Genomic DNA, 22,593 nt, shown 5'->3' with positions numbered 1-22,593 from the left:
AGGGTTAAAATTAGTAAAAAGAGTGCAGAGAAGTCTAATTGTCATGCTGTCACATTTCCTTTGATGCAAGATGGTGAGACAGAAATATAAGTACCCTGTCTAGAAATTTTGTTTAAAGTAGAAAGGGAGCTCGCAGCTATGCAGGGTATTTAAAAAAAAGCGAAAAAATCTAGATTCAATGATGTCGCCTGTGTTTTTTTGTGTTTACAAACATAATATAATAATTATATCTCATGTTTTAGGCACGTTGCAGTGAATATATTATATCGTATTGTAAATAACAAAGATATTGTTAAATGAACGCGCAAAAAGTACATGTTTAGATAAATAGGTATTGGTCAAATTAACCTTGTTTACTGTGTTGTTTTGCATCAGGACAAATTTATTAATATACCTATTTTGTAGTTAAGTTCATACCAACTCCTCAAAAAATACATAGCTTTAATAGATCTTGTACCTAATCGTATTTCATAAAAAAGAAACAGTTTTTTTGATCAATTAATACTTAGATAAATTGTATGTCGACAATTTTTTATTCTATATAAATATTATTTAATCTAGGACCTTACAAATAAACTATACCAAACATACAAATGTGACAATAATACAACTTACAATAACTCGTAACATTGAAGTGACACGATTCGACACAAGTTCAAAGAACCTGTGACTTTGTATCGTAGACGGTGAAATAAATACATTATTATGTTAATGTTTTATCTGATAGCATCTGTACTGTTTACAATTTTGTATACAGTACATTGTACATAGTTGGAGGTATAATCTATACTAATATTATAAAGCTGAAGAGTTTGTTTGTTTGAACGCACTAATCTCGGGAACTACTGGTCCGATTTGAAAAATTCTTTCAGTGTTAGATAGCTCATTTATCGACGAAGGTTATAGGCTATATTTCATCACGCTACGGGCAACAGGAGTGGAGCCAAGGTGGGGTGAAACCGCGCGGAGCAGCTAGTAGTTTGATATTGCGACTGTTGACACGGAATTTAAGCCTTGTTGAGGTTTTTTAGATGTGTATAGGGGAGGTGCTTCATTGGGATGTTTAATTTACCATAAAAAAATAGAAATTACCTATATGTATACCTACATATGAGGAAATATTCTTCAACTTTAATTTGTTATTTAGATAAAGACTTATGATTCCAAAGTAGAAAATATCTGAATGCAAATCATTAATTGAATATTTTCATAGAAATTGAAGAAAAAAACGCGTTAGTATAATTCTACAAACGTTTTATATGAAATTTATTCCTTTACGACATGACTCACGTCCTCGATTTCTTGCTAACAAAATATTATAATACGTTGAATAGCATAATGAGGGCAGACTTTAGTTGCTGTTCAAATTAATTATAATATGTATTAATTTATGTATGTATGTACTTTTGTATTAACTGAATGTAAGAACATAATGTTCATTGCCAAATATCAAATATGTAATTATACTTTTAGGAGATACGATAGACGTATTTCTATATCGGTTACTAATATAATTGATCTACTTCGTCGTATGTACCTACCTATATGCTGTTATCGAGATTTTTCTGTTGTGCGATCGGCTAATGAAGTATTTTTTTAAATGACACTAACTTAATATCATATACTAGCTGCTCTTCGTAGCTTTGTCTCTAAAGACCTTGAAAAAAAGTCCTATGTTTTTTTAAATTTTGCCTAATACTGAACCAAATCAATACGAGTACATACTTTTTAAGTTTATTTTATTCGTAACATACAAATAAAAAAAAAACCTTTTGTCTTTATCATATTAAAGAAGATATGTTTATTATTAAACTTGTAGGATTGTATAATTGTATAGTACAAGCAGACACGTGTTCATACGGCTACACGTGTTCTATCCCGTAATTTAGTTCAAAACTTTATCAAAACAGCCTCAGGAAAGTTATACCGGACTCTATATTCATTTGTGCTCTCTATATAAAATTTGTATATTTTAGTTGGAAATCGTTATTAGTAGAGTCATAGGATTTATTCGTTATATAAGATACTAGAGGTCCGCCCCGGCTTCACCCGTGGTACATATTTCGCAATAAAAGGTAGCCTATGTCCTTTCTCGGGTATCAAAATATCTCCATACCAAATTTCATGCAAATTGGTTCAGTAGTTTAGGCGTGATTGAGTAACAGATAGACAGACATAGTTACTTTCGCATTTATAATATTAGTATGGATGATACATCGTCAAACTAGGATTGTTTATATACACTTAGATACATACATACTGCATTTAATAGGAATCGAACCTTGAACCTTTACGATGTTTATAAGGAGTACCTTTACAACAAAAACAAAAAGCGACCAGTTCCCATGGTCCATTAAAACCGAAAAATTCCGTTAACACAATCAAGTATGCCATCGCTGTATATCAAATTTAACTATGCAAGTAATAACATGTATAACTTTTGTTACAGTTAATCTAAATGGTGCTGCAAAAGTGGACATATCGCACTTTGACCTGCTCAAAGTTCTCGGCACTGGAGGTGAGTTGTATCTTTGTTTTTTATGCTGCCCTAGTACATTATTACTTTCCACATTTACTTTAAAATCACGTTGCCTGGCAGATATTGCAGTGGAGCAATAAGGGCGCCTTTTGCCTAAAATATTTGCAACTACATAATTAATTTGCAAAAGGCAAACTTATTTTTTTTTGTTCAAGAAAGCATTATTTTAATGGATTGAGTTAGAAATTAAGCTTTGGTTGTGATGGGTTTGACAAACTGTATTTAGGTCACAAATAAAAGGTATTTATAAAGAGTAGCAGTGTGTAGGATATATTCAGAAAAGATGATTAAAGAAAGAAGGCATTTTTTATACTATCCTCTTGCTTTTGAATTATAATTAAAAACCACTAGTTTTAATAGTTTTGTTATATTTCAACGAGTCCTCACGTACCTATGTACGTATTCATTTCTTTCAAAACAGTACGGCGGCATATTTTCATTATAAAGCTATGTAAAGAATAACCTAATTTCTACAGCCCAAAGAGAGCAATACATTTTAGGATTCATGAGTTTATTTATAATAAGAAATTTCACCAATTTATTTCTAATTGCCTGAACAAATAGCGATAAAATTGCGATACGGAAAATCGTAATCTTTGGGCAACATTTTTTGCCTGGAAATAATTAGCGTGTTTATTATACCTTTATTCATAGCCATAGCTTTTAATAACACTTCGTAACTATGTGGTGTGTAAAAATAAGGGGCATAATGCATTTATCTGCTGACTGCAGATGGTGCGGTCGTTGACCCCGCCACGTGGTCTAGGAGTCGATTTTTGATCGGCCGATGCGGGTTGGAAAAATTCAAATAAATATAATACATAGGATGTCGGAGTTATTATTGAAAAGGTTTTGCAATAATATCTTATAGATCATAAGTTGTAGATGTCGTCATCGTGAAATAATGTTCGATAATTTCGAAAAACGCTACGAAAAAATTTCTATGGACAGACACAGAAATATATATTTATTTTTGCTCAGAAAGAGTTGTTGGTGTATAATATCACTATTTTGTTATTTTTACGCAAAAGCTCACGACCTTTCAGACGAGAGTCCAAGACATGAATTCTGGTAAATATTCGTATAGCAAGCTAAGGGGAAAACGTCGAAATTTTCACAATATTCCCTGGAAAATTCTGTTTGTTTACCATGGAGGGCTTCAGCGATCCCCGTGGTGCGACACGTGGTCCTAATTGGTTGTGAAGTCGTAGAGATGTGTTCAGAATGGTCTGGTTAATTTGGCAAGAGTATATTTGTGGGAAGGAGTAATAATAAATGTTGTTAATAATAAAAGTTTTAAATAAGTGTGAAACGAATATTTGGGTGCGAGGTGAAATGGATTCGATGTATTGATACAGGCTTTATCATTTGCTATAATGAAAGAATACGTTTATAATGTTGGATAAATGATTATAAATTCATGAATTTGTGCAGTAAGCAAAATTAAAATAAAATAGAGTTTTATGTTCTGTGTAGAAATAATACTTACGTTTACTAGGTATGTACCGATGTACGTTAGTATGTACTGCAGTGAAGAGGTAATTTGGAATGGGAGGACTGCTAAATGGAGGATGAAAATTCACAACAGTACAATCTACATGTCACCGAAAGCACGCGTTGCTAAATTAGTCCCCAATAAATTAAACATCAAAATAAAAAGGGAAATGGGAGTAAAGAATTAAAATTAAACCCGATAACGGGCGTAAATAAAATACATTGTATGTACTAGGAATACAGTAAGCGCGAGGTAGTTAATTATTAATTATATTCGCGAAACGGTACGTCGAAAGGGTTAAATGCGAATAACCGCGATAACCGTGGGGTGACCATTGACCGTGTGCTGTAACCTGGGGAACGGTTACGGGAATTGTAATTAGTGATTACGCAATATAGTGCGTAAGTTCGTTTACTTCCTATATGCGGGTATGTTTAAATAAATATGCGGGTATGTACTGCTGTAGCGTGTCTTTTGATTGATTGTTGTGATATAGGTTCTTGCAGTCCGATAAAGCGTTAATTTACCTATCATACTAATAAGAGAAACTTTGTAAAAATTAAGTATCTCGTATCGATTTGTTGGTCCAACACGAAATTGAACAAAGAAAGAAAAATTAGTCACACTTTTATTTGCAACATGTAGTCTTTCGCAAACATAACAAGGCATTCAGACTGAGGTGCGAAGTCTAGGCTATAAAATATCTGCCTACACTAAATATTCCACACTACAAGTAAACAATAACTATACAGTCGCAAGCATCCGTTTTCTTTCATCTTATTACATAACAGTGAACACACAACCTGTTTTGCGGAAGTTAATTATATCATTCGATTGTATGTCTTATATCAAAGGCGTAAAGGTGATATTCCAACGATGAAAATTGTAAAAATGCACTTTATAGTGTATATTAATTTTATGCAGTTACACCACGATTCGATAATCATTTATAGTTCAATAGTGGAATGTGTGAGTCAGATATTAGGCCTTAGAAATTTGTAGTAATCATATTAATAAGGATTATACATAATAATTGTATGTCAAATCCATGGAAATAATACCAATTATTTTATCGTAACTGAAACACTAATAAATCCATAATTTTCACACTAATTATTTAATTAACATTGAAGCAACTGAGAAATCTTACATTGACCAATGTCGTTCCATTGTGAAATATTTCCCTCAGACTGCGCTTGCGCACGTGCGGGACCAAAGTCACGTTTGCCTATGGACAGTTATATTGTGTACATTATTACATACTGGATAGAGAGGGGAGGGGGGGCACTTGTAGCCCGGAAGGATGTTCTGATGTCCTGGTATAATGTTTGTTTTTAAGTAGTTAATTGAAGAGATAATAGATAAAATATAAATGAAATATTTACAACGGAGGAATATAAAATGTTATAGATGTTATACTTATAAAAACGAATAAAAATATTTACTAATTATTATTTATACAACGTATTATTTCTATTCAATAATAATAGATAGCTGTTGGTCTCTAAGTATCTATGTATCACTATCACTACATAGTATAAAACAAAGTCGCTTTCTCTGTCCCTATGTCCCTATGTCCCTTTGTACGCTTAAATCTTTGAAACTACGCAACGGATTTTGATGCGGTTTTTTTTAATAGATAGAGTGATTCAAGAGGAAGGTTTATATGTATAATAACATCCATTAAATAGTGGAAAAGTACTGTTATTTTTGAGGTTTCTAATGTGATGTCGTAAAAAATTACATTTTTTCCGCTTACATTGCAAACGCAGGCTGCCCTACGAGTTTTATCAAATTAATGTACTAAGTATTATACACATTGAAAAGGTCTACAGAAAAGTCCGCGATGGTATATGTCTATCTCTTATGGATAACCCACAATAACTTTTTTTTGTCATTTACTTTTTACGACAAATAATGGCTAATTTTTGAAGCGATTTTAATCAATACAGCATTAATCCTTAATAGACTGGGGTAGAAGCCTTTGAAAATAATGAAAAGATAAAAAAAATCGCAGTCGGATGAAACCCATTAGAAAAGGAGGGGAATATGATAAAAATGTAAGGAAAAATAAATTACGGTCAATCCGAGTTCGGGAAGCGGGAGGGGGGAGCTTTTAAGAGAAAAAAATGTTTTCTCTTGATTTCCGACAAAACTACAAGTCCTATAGAAAAAAATTCAATCGCAAAGTTGTAGGTAATTAAAAGTTCTACAACTTTTGTAATCACAATTTTTTCACATAACCTAAAAATTTAGGTGAAAAATACAAAAAACCAAGTTTTTGGTCTTTTATTTCTATCTACTTCAAAATTTATTTTTTTTCTACGAAATTTGGTGGAAACTTACTTTATTATGTCCCAAATACACTGTAATTTATTTGATTGAAAATATTTATTTTTTCGCCTTATTTTGAATTAATACCAAAAAAACAACCTAATTTTCAATCGAAAAGTCACCCGTCAAAATATCAGCTTTTTTCAAAAACTTGGGGTGCCTTTTATTCATTGAAATCTCTACTTTCATATGGTGTAAAAAAAAATAAACACCACTATAGTAAATGTTCTCAGGAAATGCATACAAACAGTGTGATAATGAGCTTTTACTAACTCAGGCACACTTCTCGAACTCTATATCTTCTCTTGTATCGGCTTTTCGGTAATATTTCAAAAGAAAAATAATTATCTGTTCTAAGTTTAATATTTTACAGCATATTCAAAAGCAAAATGATGTCGATAAAAACATTTCAGGTAGTTCGAGAAGTGTGCCTGATTTAGTAAAAGCTAATTTTCAGACTGTTTGTATGCATTTCCTGAGAACATTTACTATGGTGGTGTTTATTTTTTTTACACCATATGAAAGTAGAGATTTCAATGAATAAAAGGCACCCCAAGTTTTTGAAAAAAGCTGATATTTTGACGGGTGACTTTTCGATTGAAAATTAGGTTGTTTTTTTGGTATTAATTCAAAATAAGGCGAAAAAATAAATATTTTCAATCAAATAAATTACAGTGTATTTCGGACATAATAAAGTAAGTTTCCACCAAATTTCGTAGAAAAAAAATAAATTTTGAAGTAGATAGAAATAAAAGACCAAAAACTTGGTTTTTTGAATTTTTCACCTAAATTTTTAGGTTATGTGAAAAAATTGTGATTACAAAACTTGTAGAAGTTTTAATTACCTACAACTTTGCCATTGAACTTTTTTCTATAGGACTTGTAGTTTTGTCGGAAATCGAGAGAAACCATTTTTTTCTCTTAAAAGCTCCCCCCTCCCGCTTCCCGAACTCGGATTGACCGTAATTTATTTTTCCTTACATTTTTATCATATTCCCCTCCTTTTCTAATGGGTTTCATCCGACTGCGATTTTTTTTTGTTTCAAAAATTATCTACTCTAGTCTATAACCAATTAAATACCTTGAATACATTGTTCATTTAATATAGATCTATATGGCCCTTTACACCGTATGATTTAAGTAAATATTTTCGAAGATATTACAGATTTAAAAATTGCGGGACGTAACGTTTGCGGCGGTACCGGCCGGCCGCCCGGCTATATATTTTATACCCGTGCGAAACCGGAGCGGGCCGCTATGTTTTTATATTATACAACGTTCACAGTTTTTCTGTAGTTACTAAATATAGCTGATACTAAATATAGTATCAGCAATGCACCCGTGCGAAGCCGGGGCGGGTCGCTAGTTTGTAATAAAAGAAACAAAATTGAATATTCAAATTAGTTTTTCAAGATGCGATAAATTATGTGCTATCTAAACGATGAAAATTATGAATATTATATGAATCTTTTTTTATCAAGTTATAAAGGATCTTGTATAACCAAAAAAATATATACCGTGGTTGATACATTAAAATTATATACGATATTGAAATTTGAAATCCTGTCCATAAAAACTAAAACTGGTTGTTGGTGACTGTATTACAATTGTTTAGTAAAAATAACTCCGAACATTATTGTCATGCCATCTCATGTAATTGTAAACAAAAGAAAGAGTGAGCTATAATATTTTCTATTCAAGGAAAAATTATGCGACAGTACTGAAACGGACATTTCACAGCATAATTCGATCGTTATCATGATATTTCTTCGTAAATTTATTTTTCTATCCCCTCCGTGTTAGACCGGGAGATACTGACACAAAATTTCGAGTCATTTGTAACAGGATGGCGGTTCTACAGGGGTCTTAGTACGCAATGACAAAAAGAAAAACGATGGCGTGAACGCTGGTACCGGCGGCTTAGTCGCGTGGGCGTTAGTCGAACTCGTCGGAAAATAGCGAAAGTCAAACGATTTGTAACAGTATGGCACTTATTTTTCCTGTAAGTTTGAGGATCAACAAATATGAATACAAAATTTCAAAGATCTATGTGTTGGAAATCTTCACTTATATAAATTAATAATAAATTAAGTTTTCAAGTATGACAGCACTTTTTCCCCCTACTAGAAGTATGGCAAATATAATAATGGTCACATTTTATCAAATACTCTCCAAAAATCCAAATGCAATACTGGTACAAAAAGTTTGGCGAAATAAAAATTTTTTGCAGATTTTCGGGGGTATGGCGACCATTTGGAATCGTCCGAAAAGTATGGCATGGCGATTTTCGTAAATGGCTGCACGACGATAGTTACCTGTGCAAAAGTTAGCCTGGTACAAATGGTTGAATGATTGTTTTATTTAAATCAACACATTCGCATCGGTATGGCGGGCTGTAAGTCACACCGGAAAAGTATGGCATGACACTACCGCCTACTACTTTTTTATGGGCTATCGGTAAATTCTAAAATTTTTGTGTTACAAATCGTTTGACTTTCGCTATTTTTCCGACGAGTTCGACAAACGCCCACGCGACTAAGCCACCGATACCAGCGTTCACACCATCATTTTTCTTTTTGTCATTGCGTACTAAGACCCCTGTAGAACCGCCATCCTTGTTACAAATGACTCGAAATTTTGTGTCAGTATCTCCCGGTCTATGTCTTGGGTATCATTTCATTACGTCAATCATTAAAAACTACAATGAACATAGAATATTAAAATATTATTTGCGTCATCTCAACGTAAAAGCTGATTGCGTATTTTTGTTTTACGCGATACGACGTCACTTTTCTTATTAGATACATGTTTACTATTTATGTAGGTATAAAATATAAATGCTATAAAAGTAAATAATGTCATAGAAATATAACCTTGCGATTGTAAGAATGTTGCTTGATATAAACAAGCCACAGTATTTTGTATGAGGTAAACATATTTAATTATTTATACTAGTTTGAATGTGTATATTGTTATACATACATATTATATATAGTATTTAGGTAATAGAGTGTAGGTACTAGATAGTATTTCGAATTAAAATTAATTATGGTGTGCATCTACTGAATTTATTGTAGTCGTGATATTTTAAGCTATAGATTTTGCACTTATCCTGAAATTAAGTATTAGTTTATTTCTATTAAAGTCTCTATTAATATAAAAATACACTAGCTATCAACGTATATTAGTATTAACTCTTCACCACTTCCTCAAAAAGATTGATCGACCAATGGGCATCCGGTAATAATTTGACACCGAATATCTAGGTACCGAATACCGTTTCCCGTTATCTTATTACCATGCTTAACCTACCGCACGACTTTGCCGAATCTGTTGTATTATTAATGGTACCAGTTTTAAATGGTCTGCTTGGAGGCGATTTTAAAATAACGCGTTTTTGTTCTTTTTAAGTTCATTTTGTAGTTATTTAGGTACTGAATGTGTTTTTAAGGTCCTATTATGTATCGTTTAGTGTCATTATTGTTTTTTTTTTTATATCAATTACTCACTACCGTGAGTTTTCCATTGAAATGATGAACTCAGCGTTTTGTAGGTCAAACATACAAACAAAGTTGCAATATTAACAGGAAAAGAATGTCCAATACGGACGGAATCCGATCGGGTACCAGGGCAGCATGGCAATGTAGGAGTTGTCAGGACGTCGTCCGTCGCGCCGGGTCGTTAACCCCCGAAACTGGCGTAGCGGTGCCCGGTCGTTACCCGCCCGTCCTTACACCGCTTGTGACCTTATGCCCACCTGGTACTTTGGCCATGCTCCGATTTATAAATAACTTGTAAAAACTAATTAATGTAAGCAGATTATGATTTTTGTGGTTTTTAAATGCGTTGTAATTAATTGATTTAAGATAATTATTTTGATTGTGTTATTTTATTGGCTTTTATGTACCTATTACTTAAATTAACGTAATAACTCAGAAACTAATTCTGAATGTGGTAAATGAATAAGAGCTTACAAAATTATCCCATTCATGTACCGAAATATAAACCGTAAGATCATTGGCTTCTCGATGATGATTTAACAAAACAACGAAATTGCGCATGAATGAGTGAAAATGACTTGACAATTCACACTAATGGATTGTATGAAAACATTGTAATTTTCTATGTAACAAGCCTTTTTATTATTGATTATATATCACTACTTGTGACTTCAAAGAAATCTCAATTATATGCTATTTATAAAACACTAGCTTTCCGCCCGCGGCTTCGCCCGCGTTTTCAAAGAAAAAGCTGTTCCCGTAGGATTTCCGGGATAAAACCTATCCTATGTCCTTTCTCGGGTATCAAAATATCTCTATACCAAATTTCATGCAAATTGGTTCAGTAGTTAAGGCGTGATTGAGTAACAGACAGACAGACAGAGTTACTTTCGCATTTATAATATTAGTATGGATTGTTATGTTATGAAAGAAATTTGGAATTTTAAGAATAATATTGTTTATCTTTTCCTCTAAATTCTTATCGTTTGACATTCTAGTCCAGGAGGAATCGGCGCATGAGTACCGAAAACTATTCCACCTCAATTTTTTTACGTGATCCTCTTCAAATTGCCCTACTGATGATATAAATGCATGTTGCCATGGGGCAACCCGGTGCCATATTGTTTAAACCGAAATTGTTTAAACAATTGCAAGGAATTGTTATTTTTCAACCGGACAAATTTTTTTTATATTTTTTATCGAAATACCAATAAAAAAGGTCCAATTACTTTTCACGATAAAGTTAATATTTTCAAAGATATGAATTTTTTAAGGTTTGAAAAATCTCAAATTTGGGTACTTTCGACCCATGAAAAATATATTTAAAAAAAAAATAATATATAAGTAATATTTTTTTTTCAATTCTCTATACAATAGTTAATAATATTGTTAATAGAGATTTAAGAAAATTTCATTGTTTATATCTGTTTTTTAATTGTTAACTTCGCGCGCTCACAAGTACGCGCCGCTTACCTTTAAGTATCGCCGTCTCTCTCTTACTCATGCGCTGCATCGGCCTCTGTGTCTTGAATCATTATTTATCATTTATCTTAAAAACTATCAACTTTATCAAGATTTCTAAAGAGAGCAATCTTATTAATAATTAAATTGTCTACAATTTGTTTCTTATATATTTTTTTCTGAAATCAATTTTTTTAAAGTTATTTAAGCATAAATTGAAACATGTAATTAAAATTACTTTTTTGTCAGTTTATATTACTTTTTTGTTATTGAAACAGAAAGTAAGGTAAAAGACCCAGTTATTGACACTGGCCTAGTTGTTTGACACTCGCAATTTGATTTTAATTAAAAGAATGAAATGTTCTCAAAAAACCAAAGATCTTAAAATTTTTAATTCAAAAATTATATTTATTAATTTATTAGAATTGATTTGTTTTTTTTTTAACTAAAATAAAATTTAAAGTGTCAATAACTAGGTCTTTTACCTTATTAATTACATTGAATAACTTCTTCAAACGAAAGTTATAGATGGAGAAGTATGAAATAATAAAACAAGATTTAAAAATAAGTATTTATTTATTATCAATATTATTTTTATATATTATATTCTTACAGTCTTCTGAATCACAACCACATAGAAGTATGCAACTTATATTATTTTTTTTACAATAACAAGCTTTGGTTTTACAGGCTTTCTTACAATTACACGGTTTTTTAAGATTAGTTGGGAATGGGCTTTTATTCATAAATAAAGGTAGCAAAGTACCATTCTCTAATTTGTAGCCGAAATTCGTAAAATCTAATGTTTTATATAGGGGATAATTAAAGTTAAGCGCGCGAAGTTAACAATTAAAAAACAGATATAAACAATGAAATTTTCTTAAATCTCTATTAACAATATTATTAACTATTGTATAGAGAATTGAAAAAAAAATATTACTTATATATTATTTTTTTTTTAAATATATTTTTCATGGGTCGAAAGTACCCAAATTTGAGATTTTTCAAACCTTAAAAAATTCATATCTTTGAAAATATTAACTTTATCGTGAAAAGTAATTGGACCTTTTTTATTGGTATTTCGATAAAAAATATAAAAAAAATTTGTCCGGTTGAAAAATAACAATTCCTTGCAATTGTTTAAACAATTTCGGTTTAAACAATATGGCACCGGGTTGCCCCATGGCAACATGCATTTATATCATCAGTAGGGCAATTTGAAGAGGATCACGTAAAAAAATTGAGGTGGAATAGTTTTCGGTACTCATGCGCCGATTCCTCCTGGACTATTCCTATGGTTGGGATGTTTACCATCGCCTAACCAGTTCGATACTCTGACCTCAAATACGTTTCCAATATGTATAATGAACATTACAAACGACAAAGTATGTATTATCTTTACGATACAAGATTTGTACGTAATAATTAATAATAACTAGCGGTCCGCCCCGGCTTCGCCCGTGGTACATATTTACGTTTTCTCTACATAAAAACCATCCTCGTACTTCAAGGAATATAATAAAAAAAGAATTATCGAAATCGGTTCAGCCGTTCTCGAGTTATGCGCTTACCAATACATTTTGCGATTCATTTTTATATATAAGATTTATGGTCATTGGAATGGTTAGTGCATTTGAATTGTCAAATTAGGATACTAATGTATTTAGTAGAATGCTTCAGACACGATTGATTTAAAGACTTCGTTGTAAGACAAAGAAGTATGATGGAAATTGTAGAGAAAAAGAAAGAGACATATATATTTTGAGGTGTTTCCCTTCTGTCACGTGTTCAGCCAATTTTTTGTTAAATAGTCCACGTTTTACAATATTCAGTTACATGAGGGCGGAGAGCGTTGACATGCGACCGCGCAGGCCACCCAAAGTGAGATAACGAGATCACTATTTATAGATTATTATTGAAAACCAATAGGGGCTGTTACCCCATACTCAAATTTGAATGTGTAGCCCGTGTTGGATATATGATACAATTGTTGGCTAGTGATTGAAATGTTTTCATAATAAATAGATATGTTTTTCTTGGTATTGGTTTCAGGATACGAAGATAAAAATAACTATTGAAGTAATCGAATAGGGTTTCATCATTTATATATTTGATATTTGTTCATGATAGACATCTATTGTTAGAAGGAAAATTGTACTCCTAAATATCTATAAATATTTTTTAATACCGATTTACCACCTCGTCAACACATCTATTTATACTTTCACATATTATAAATGCATATTATACAATCGTTCACGCAATATCTTCTATTATTATATTCTTCGAGAAATCAAATTCATTAAAAAATTAATTGATGATTATATGACCGTTTTAACAGAAATCTTGTATTGTTATATTTTCTTCTCGGAAGGGTAAGGGTTTTTTTTATTTATGCATTATAATTTATACCTGCTGCGTATATAAACAACGTGTTAAATGATTGTAGTTAAGTTCGTCTGGTTAAATTATTTGATTAATTCTTGATTTGCAAACTGTTGATATGGTCTGGTAGAGACGCCATATTAAGTATATTATATAACTAGCTTTCCGCCTGCGGCTTCGCCCGCGTTTTCAAAGAAAAACCCGCATAGTTCCCGTTCCCGTGGGATTTCCGGGATAAAACCTAGCCTATGTTACTCGTGGATAATGTAGCTTTCGAATGGTGAAAGAATTTTTAAAATCGGTCCAGTAGTTTATGAGCCTATTCATTACAATCAAACAAACAAACAAACAAACAAAGTTTTCCTCTTTATAATATTAGTGTAGATTAGAGCCTGTTAATCTTGACTAGGCACTTTAGAAGCGTTTTATTTAAACGATTTCTGGTAAAATACACTAATCTATATCTTTCTTTAATTGTTCACTGACGAATGTTTCTATATATTATGCAGAGTTCTTTTAAAATTCTATATAAAATTTCAGTAAAGAAATATTCCTTTCGTTAAGTTCGAACTTCGAAAACGCAACCACCTGAATGCTCTTGAACCCGAAATTGAATTTCTAAGCAATATTAAAAAACGCGACGCCATCTGTAAGCGTGCTCATATAGCACATCCGTTGGGTTGCGTGTCGAAACCTGAATTGGCGTTAAACTCCAATTCGCTTTTACATTGCTCGCTATGTGTGAAATGTTTAATTGCGCGTAACAAACGCGGGTACTGAACACGCAATGAATGTAAAAGCAATATTTGATGAGCGAACGACTTTGGTTGTCGTCAACCGGTTTAGAACACATTGCTGGTTTTGTTGGAAGTATAAGTGAGGAAAGGTAGAAAAAGTAGCGATGTATGAAATGTGGGCTTGATCGTCGTGAAATGTAACGGTCATCGTGTTCGCACACCTGTCGAGGTGTGGTGCGTCTACCCGCAAGCATGCGGTTTTATCCAGTGTGCCAGACTAATGGTTTGGCCAGACTTGCTTTTTTGCCGTATGGGGGCATTACTTCTTCGCCACATATTGTAGACTTATTTAGTTTAACTGTTTTGTTTAATATAGTTATAGTATTGTATAAAAGAGAATTGCATGTAATATTCATAATGATAAAAGCATTGGTCAATGTTTCCTGATTAAAATTAGTTTAGAAGTTATAGTTAAATGCATGGATTTTGTTGTTTTTTGTCGAGAGATAATCAAAACTATTTTCACTGAAGCACTGCTATTACCAATAATTGTACAACAGAAGATTTAAAACCTTCAACATATAATGAGTAGACTTTTTCCGAGAAAAATATCTGTACCAAGACTATTAGTCAACGCACTCATAAAATACCATTGACATTACAACAGTCGAAATCTGAGGGCCTCAGGTCCTTGCCTCCAAGAGCGTCGATCTGCCGAAGAAAGGTTAAAGGACTAGGCGACCTTGTCCCTGTAATCTCGGTTCACAGTGGGCGTTTGCACCGGTTTTAGATAGGTTAAAACATTGCCTATACGTGACAGGCAAGCGAACACACGCCATAGATACTACGTCATAGAGACAAGCAAGCGAACACATGCCATCTGAAATGCTACGTCAGATAGTGAACGTGCACGCGTCTGTCGATTATGTGACATACGTATTATAAATCTGTTTGTTGCACAGGTTTGTTGTGATGCGAAGATTTATAGTTCCTTCAGAGAATAAGGCTGGATTTGATGTATTGGTCAGTTAAGATCCGGGTATAAAGATAACTAGGTTGAAGTTAGTCTATTAAGAAATAGATCATACTTATTATTGAGGAGAAATATCAGAACTTTGAACAGTTTTCTAAACAGGTATTGGTTTTAACCTCGTTTACCAGAAATAAATCATGTGATATAATTGAAACATTCTGTGAATAGCAGTTGCTATCATAAAGGTGGCAGAAGGTGAATGCAGTAGGTCAATAAAACCAGACCGACTGAGGGTGCGCAAAAAGAAAATTGCAAATCGTTTATTGGAACCGGGCTATAGAAAATATCATGAGGAAGACGCCAGTCGTGTGCCCTAGAAAAGTTTGACTTGTGTGCGAACCTAAACCGTTATTTAACGTTGTTGATTCCGTTTAATGCACAGGAGATTCTTTATAGATTTTTATCGTATATTTAAATTAAACGTTTGGATTCCATTTCTTCATTCCATCAAGTTCTATTAGCAATTACCACACAATGCTCTCAAACATTCAGTCCTTAATTAAAATCGTCTGCCTCAAATCTAGGCATTCATATTCATTGGCCAATACCAATTGACCCGGCGCCGCCTGGAGCTGTCGAACCGTCATAGCTCAAGGCATTATGGCTGAGCGGCCAGGTGAGACGATTTTTTTATAGACAGCTGTTGTGATCTAAGGTTGTTAACCTCGATGATATGTGCTTATAGTTTAACTATTATGCGGTGGATGCATGAATTTTTATGTATGTACTAGCGGTCCGCCCCGGCTTCGCCCGTGGTACATATTTACGTTTTCCCTACATAAAAACCATCCTCGTACTTCAAGGAATATAATAAAAAAAGAATTATCGAAATCGGTTCAGCCGTTCTCGAGTTATGCGCATACCAACACATTTTGCGATTCATTTTTATATATAAGATTAATAGTGAAATTGGCGAGAGAGGAATGTGGACGAGTTTTTAACTGGATTTTGACTATTTCTCGTTCAATTTTTGTTTGTTTCTTCTTAGTAAATTCAATGGCAATTTTTGCAATGTTTGGCAGACTTTTTGCTACAGTGAAAACTTCATGTAATAATGTGGTAAAAGGAGCCAGAAAAACAGTGCTGCATTAATAATTTAAAGTGCAGCATATGCTGCAAGGTCTTGATAATTTATATAGTGACCCAAAATTACATAAACCACCCATCATTTGAAGCTTTATTTATATGAGTTATTACCAGATTATTTTTTAATCATCCGAATAGAACCATGAGGGATAATAGAAATGAAGAAATTATTTTTATTGTTCATTACATTGTACATCTATCAAAATTCAAGATCTTTTAGCCATTTCAATTTACATCACGTTTTATACTAGTTTTTGTGAATGTTTATGAACTTGTTTCGCCTACCATCAGGTGTGCTGTATAATCGTTTGCCGGTATGTGGACAAAAAGTGACATTGACTTTTTTTCTTACATATTACTGGATACTATAGCTGTGCCCTACGGATTCATCCGCTGACAAAACCTCGGAAAAAACTTCGATCAGCCCTTTTCAGTCAAAAATTCATAAAAATCGGTGCTGTAGTTTTTTCAGACAGACAGAGCTTCGCATTTATAATATTAAGTATGGTTTCTGAATCGGAAAATTACTGAACTTGCCTATATTGTACACACAATTATACAAGTTGAGTACAAAGTTCACGCTCCCTAAAGTCCATGCCTAAGGTCAAATACTTCAAGGGTCGTTTTCGCGTGCGCGGGTCGTTCATCTCAATCGCAAGGTCGTTGTTAAATGGTATGATCACGTAGTAAAAGATTGGAAGACATTGCCTTGGTGGAAAACGGGATTCTAGGCTTTATGGATAGATGTTGAAGGTGGAAAGATATTTAAAAAAGTTGGACCTTTTTCTTCTATAGTGTTTGTTAGTTGTATTTTAGATTATAACATTGATTGGTTAATAGTTACTGTGAAATAGTTATGACTTATACTGTCCTAGGATGTGCACTAATGGTTAACTAAACATTTTTAGATTTTAATTTCAAAATGAGATCCTGAAATTGTAACTTCTATTAATTTCCTCCTTGCAATCCTCCTGCGATGTTATACGCTTAATTTGTTATCTGTAATATTAAAAGGGATTCCAACAAGTTAAATTTTGTGCCGGAAGTCGTGAAATTTGGAAAGGACCAATCACGATCATGTGACCTTGTCTCGTGTTTTTTGACCTCCGCATTGAGGTTGCGGAAAATACTCTAGATACGAAATTATTTACTGGAATGTTCTGAATTGTTATTACGCCATATTAATAAAACATGACGCCGTTGAGTGCTTTCTGGAAAGTTGGTACTGTTTTTAATTCTCGAAATTTCTAGCATAATGGGACAGTTTGCATTGGTGTTTTGTAACGTGACAATCTTTAGATTGTTACTGTAGTGGATATTGATGCTAGTTGAAACAAGAGTATGTCGTTCGACGCCGTGATGGGACTCCTAAATAAGTTAAAGATGAAAGATCTTTTTTTCTAAATGGTGCTTATAGCATAGCGTTTTAAAGTGGTTTTTCATCGATATGATTCTTCGATTTCACCCCCTTTGAACATATGTATAATTTCAAATAATGATCGCGTAATAATATAACACGTTTTAAAACTCATTACATTTAATCAGCTATCGTTTCCACGCATTGTTCGCGGTGTCAACGCACTTTACATCGCTATTAGCATATTATCAGCCCTACGCTGGCGATTTGGCGCTTTAGTGTTCCCAAATTAGGGATCGATTGCCAAGAATATGGTAGTTGTTTCATTGGTTCATATCTAGTCTATTAATATTTGTTTCTAGCTCATCGACGTAACTTTGTCTGCTCTAAAAAGGACTATTAACACGCTTTTATTATATGTCTTCACCTATATGTTTGTATGTATTAAGACTCGATTTTGATCTTTAAACGGACAGATTTAATCCAAACTTTGTACACATATCAAGGATCTGTGACAAAATTTATTTTTGTATTTTTCTGTACTACTAGGAAAGGTGTCAAAGACGCCTATCTATTGTTAGCTCTTTTTTTTAATAAGACAGTTAAGAAGTTAATTGTAGTCACATATAATATATGATACTGTTATATGTGTTATTCAATAGTTTATGCTACTTCTGCATATCTTTCTCTTCTTTGAGTAATTCCGAGCAAAATACAATACAGTATAAATCATATTCGTAAACAGCAAAGCGTACATATTTTACAGAAATAGATAAACAGTTTTTCAGTCGCACAACACGGGCAAGTACAACGACCGTCCTTGTTGGTTCAGAAAGGACGGAAGACGAGGTCTTTCGGTGATAGGGTGCGTTGACTTGCGCTTTTCACTTTTATGGTTACGTGTTGAGGTTGAGAGAGAACCTATGAAAGGTACTTTGGCTCCTATTGTAATCTATACTTAATATTATAAAGCTGAATAGTTTGTTTGTTTGAACGCGCTAATCTCAGGAACTACTGGTCCGATTTGAATAATTATTTCGGTGTCAGATAGTCCATTTATCGAGGAAGGCTATATATCATCACGCTTAGACCAACAGGAGCGGAGAAATGGAAGATTAGCAACGGCTCTTCAATTGAGATATACCTATTTATAGAGAAACTGCCTTCTGAAGTTTTGAACCTATTTGTTAAATGTGCAGAATTCACAAAGATTCGTTGAAAGCATAAACAAGTGTGTACTAGTTGCGTAGTATCCTATTAAAGGAATGCTTCGTCTAATAGTCGTAGATTGTAAATTATAATACACTACGTCGTTATTTTGGACAAGTGGGATGAAATGCGTACTATTCTTTATTGATGAATGTTTATTTACTATAACTACATACTGTATTTGAATGACAATTTTGAACGAATAATTTTTGAAGTGAAACTTCTTTATCGGGGTTGGACAAAAATTTAGTGTAACATTGTTTCGTTACGCGTGACATTTTTCCGTTACGCGCCGCTTTTTCACGCGTGCTTCGACGTATTTCTGTAAATTGCATACAGTAAATTATTTTTTGAAAATTAAGGTCATAAAGAAGTTTCACTTCTTACGTGTGTACACTAGTACCTACACGCACACATTTTTTTAAATGAAATATTTTGCAATATAGCTTCATAAATCGGCAATGTTAATAAATTCAAAATAATTACAAGATTAATATTTTTAGTAGGTAGCTCGTATTGTGAAAATTTTCTCGAAAATTCGTAACGACAGTTTTGACTTTGGTTGCGTAACATTTCGTTAATGAATCTAATCAGTAGACTGTTGAACTCGATTCTGAATGACAAATTAGGATATGTAGGTACCTAGTGCTGTAAGTAGGTATCTATTCATTGTTCGAAAGTCGAAACACAATATAAATCATTGTTGTAGTGAATATTCTTCTGCGAATTGGTGTGTATGGTTTTGTGTTTTGGATACAGCGGTTTTGATAGGACTTTCAGTAGTTAGTGGATATAAAATATAAATACTGTCTTAGGCTTAAACTTATGACGTGTTATTTTTAATGATATGTATAAGAAATGTATTGGGTCGATCGTTAATTAATTGTTTATATTTGTAATTAATTGAATATTTATCTTTACGTGAAGTGTCCAAACGATTAATAATAATATGTTGTGTATATATAGTCATTAAGATCATAAATAAATCCAAAATTAGAATAGCAACCAGAAGTAACCTATCCACAAAATAGATACCTAGGTCCTTTTTATAAGGACGGGGCCGCGGGTCTTGGTTGGAATTCTTCCGCGATCATAATATAGGTCGCGATAGGTCCTACTAAATTGGTTAGATAAACAAATTGTCTCTACTAAAATGTCATAGGACTCCATCATCTATGAACTTACATTCAACCAGGAGGTCAATATACAATGGCTAGGTTTTGTTATGCTAGTGTGTGTGCGAACGAATGTCAATGATTTACGCGTAAACAAATTACGAATGACCTTCTGTGATTCATAAATATAGCATTGGAGACGTACCTACTCGCTGGGAAAGTTGGAAGATAGTTTTTTTTTATTGGTAATAGGGAAGCGCTTGACCACAATCTCGCCTGATGTTAATCTGAGATGTGGTCTAAGATGGAACGCGCTTCCCTAGAAGGTACCTCTTCACTCTACGCTTGAAGACCCTCATATTGTATAACTAGCTGCTCCGCGCGGTTTCACCCCCGTGGCTCCACTCCTGTTGCCCGTAGCGTGATGAAATATAGCCTATAACCTTCCTCGATAAATCGGCTATCTAACACCGAAAGAATTTTTCAAATCGGACCAGTAGTTCCCGAGATTAGTGCGTTCAAACAAACAAACAAATAAACAAACTCTTCAGCTTTATAATATTAGTATAGATTGTACTCGTCGGGGAACACAGACGCAGGAAGCATGTTCCAGTAGTAAGTAGTTCCATAGTTTTTTGAATGATAAGAATTAGGATGAAGGAAAAGTTTAAGAAATACCAAAAATTTCTGTGTATACATATTACCTACGTGAAATTTTAATTAAATCGTATACTTTCTTGCGTTTTTCTTTCTTTCTTTTAGGAATATAACCGCAATATCTATTAATAAGGGATATTCAAAATATTTCGGGTACTTAAATGTAGGGCCGTATGAGAAAAATTACCAAATGTTGGTTATTAATTATTATTATTAATATTATGCGATGACGTCATTATCTCAATACCTATATGAATATTTGGGAATTTGTCTGAAAAACAGAAAATGCTGCAAAAAATGATATGATAGTTTGCACAAATGTTTTCGTACCGAAAAAATGGGTTCAATGTCCCGCCTAGGTCAGTGTTTTTACCGCGAAAACTGGTTGATATTATGTTATTAATATGTGTGCCGATGAAAATCGTTCTAGAAAATTCGATTAAAATTTGTGTTTCAATGTTTACTTTCTAATTTTATCGTTTATATTGTAGATAATGATAGACAGACAGACGAACTCGGGATAATTGTTCATTACAAAAATTTAAGTGCTTGTAATGGATATTCTAAAATTTAAATTACATACTTCATATTATATTATATTATTACTTAGTGACGAATGCTGTTTTTTTTTATATTAATACATTATTGTATTTTTAGACAATACGAATTGAAATAACCTCATTTTAATTAATTTCTTAAAATAGAATGAATTAATTAAATTCTTTATACATTTCTAGTTAATACAGACAATTTCGTAAAAGCCATTATATTTATCAAAATGTCAACTAATATAACATTTTTTTATATACATATAAAAAATCCAATTCTTTGAACCCTTAAATCGGGTCAGTAGTTTAATATGAAGTGCGGCGTGGTGCCAACTCAGCGAATTATTTTTAGGCTTTTTTTTGTATTTGAAGGTAGTCGAGTATGTAAGCCGATGTGATTATCTACTCCGTTGGTTTTAATCCCGTTTTGGGTATTTTATAGTGTTTATTTACGAATAATTCAAATTATAATTAGTTTGAGGTAGACTTATACTAGTAGGTTATGACTTATGATGGAATAAAAAAAATCTTTTCATAAACTGTATTTATATAATGTTGTAACAGAGAATTATAAATACCTTACATTGATTAAAAAAAAAGTACTAAAATTAACATAAACATTGCATAATTATTAATTTTGTCAATCAACATAGGATATTACGTATAGTCGAAAAGAAAGCTGTTTTTTTGTCCGTCCGTCCGTCCTGTCCCTCCGGATGTGTAACAGCAGATGGTTTCAACTCTAATCTGTTATTATTAGCTCGAGGTGATAAATCTACCCACTTAATGTTTGGTTTTGGGACATAAGAATTGTATCATAAGTCATAACGTTGCATTTGCTCGTTTGATGCAAATGCACCGTAATACTACAATGTGTACTATAATAATATGTGATTTGATATTATTTAATAATAATTTATTAATATCGTTTCTTGTTGCGAAATTGCTGTATAATATTATGTGTAATTGCTCAGGCAGATTTGTATAGAATCACGATTCAAAAAGCCATTTTGAATAAATAAATGTTTGGGTTTGATGAATTTTGTGCCGAATTTTGAGAGAGATGTCTACATTACATTAGTATAAACAGACACACGGTCTACTCTGAATTCAGAAATAGTACTTTCCAAACTAAAC

General features: G+C 32.8%; 1 protein-coding gene across 1 annotated transcript in view; it reads left to right on the top strand.

The window, feature by feature from the left end:
* The window catches only part of LOC149896933 (ribosomal protein S6 kinase alpha-5-like), an 83,956-nt gene that overhangs the window by 5,707 nt on the left and 55,656 nt on the right, over window positions 1-22,593 (top strand). The window contains exon 2 of the mRNA XM_090117304.1: window positions 2,450-2,518. Coding sequence (XP_089973430.1) covers window positions 2,450-2,518 — 69 coding nt within the window. The remainder of the gene's footprint in view (window positions 1-2,449; window positions 2,519-22,593) is intronic.

The sequence above is a fragment of the Colias eurytheme genome, chromosome 27 (genome assembly GCF_061535395.1).
Source record: "Colias eurytheme isolate Ceu_HAF_F1 chromosome 27, ilColEury1 Martin Lab GWU primary, whole genome shotgun sequence".
Lineage (NCBI taxonomy): Eukaryota > Metazoa > Arthropoda > Insecta > Lepidoptera > Pieridae > Colias > Colias eurytheme.
The sequence above is the reverse complement of the archived record's forward strand: the minus strand, read 5'-3'. Positions and strand labels throughout refer to the sequence as shown.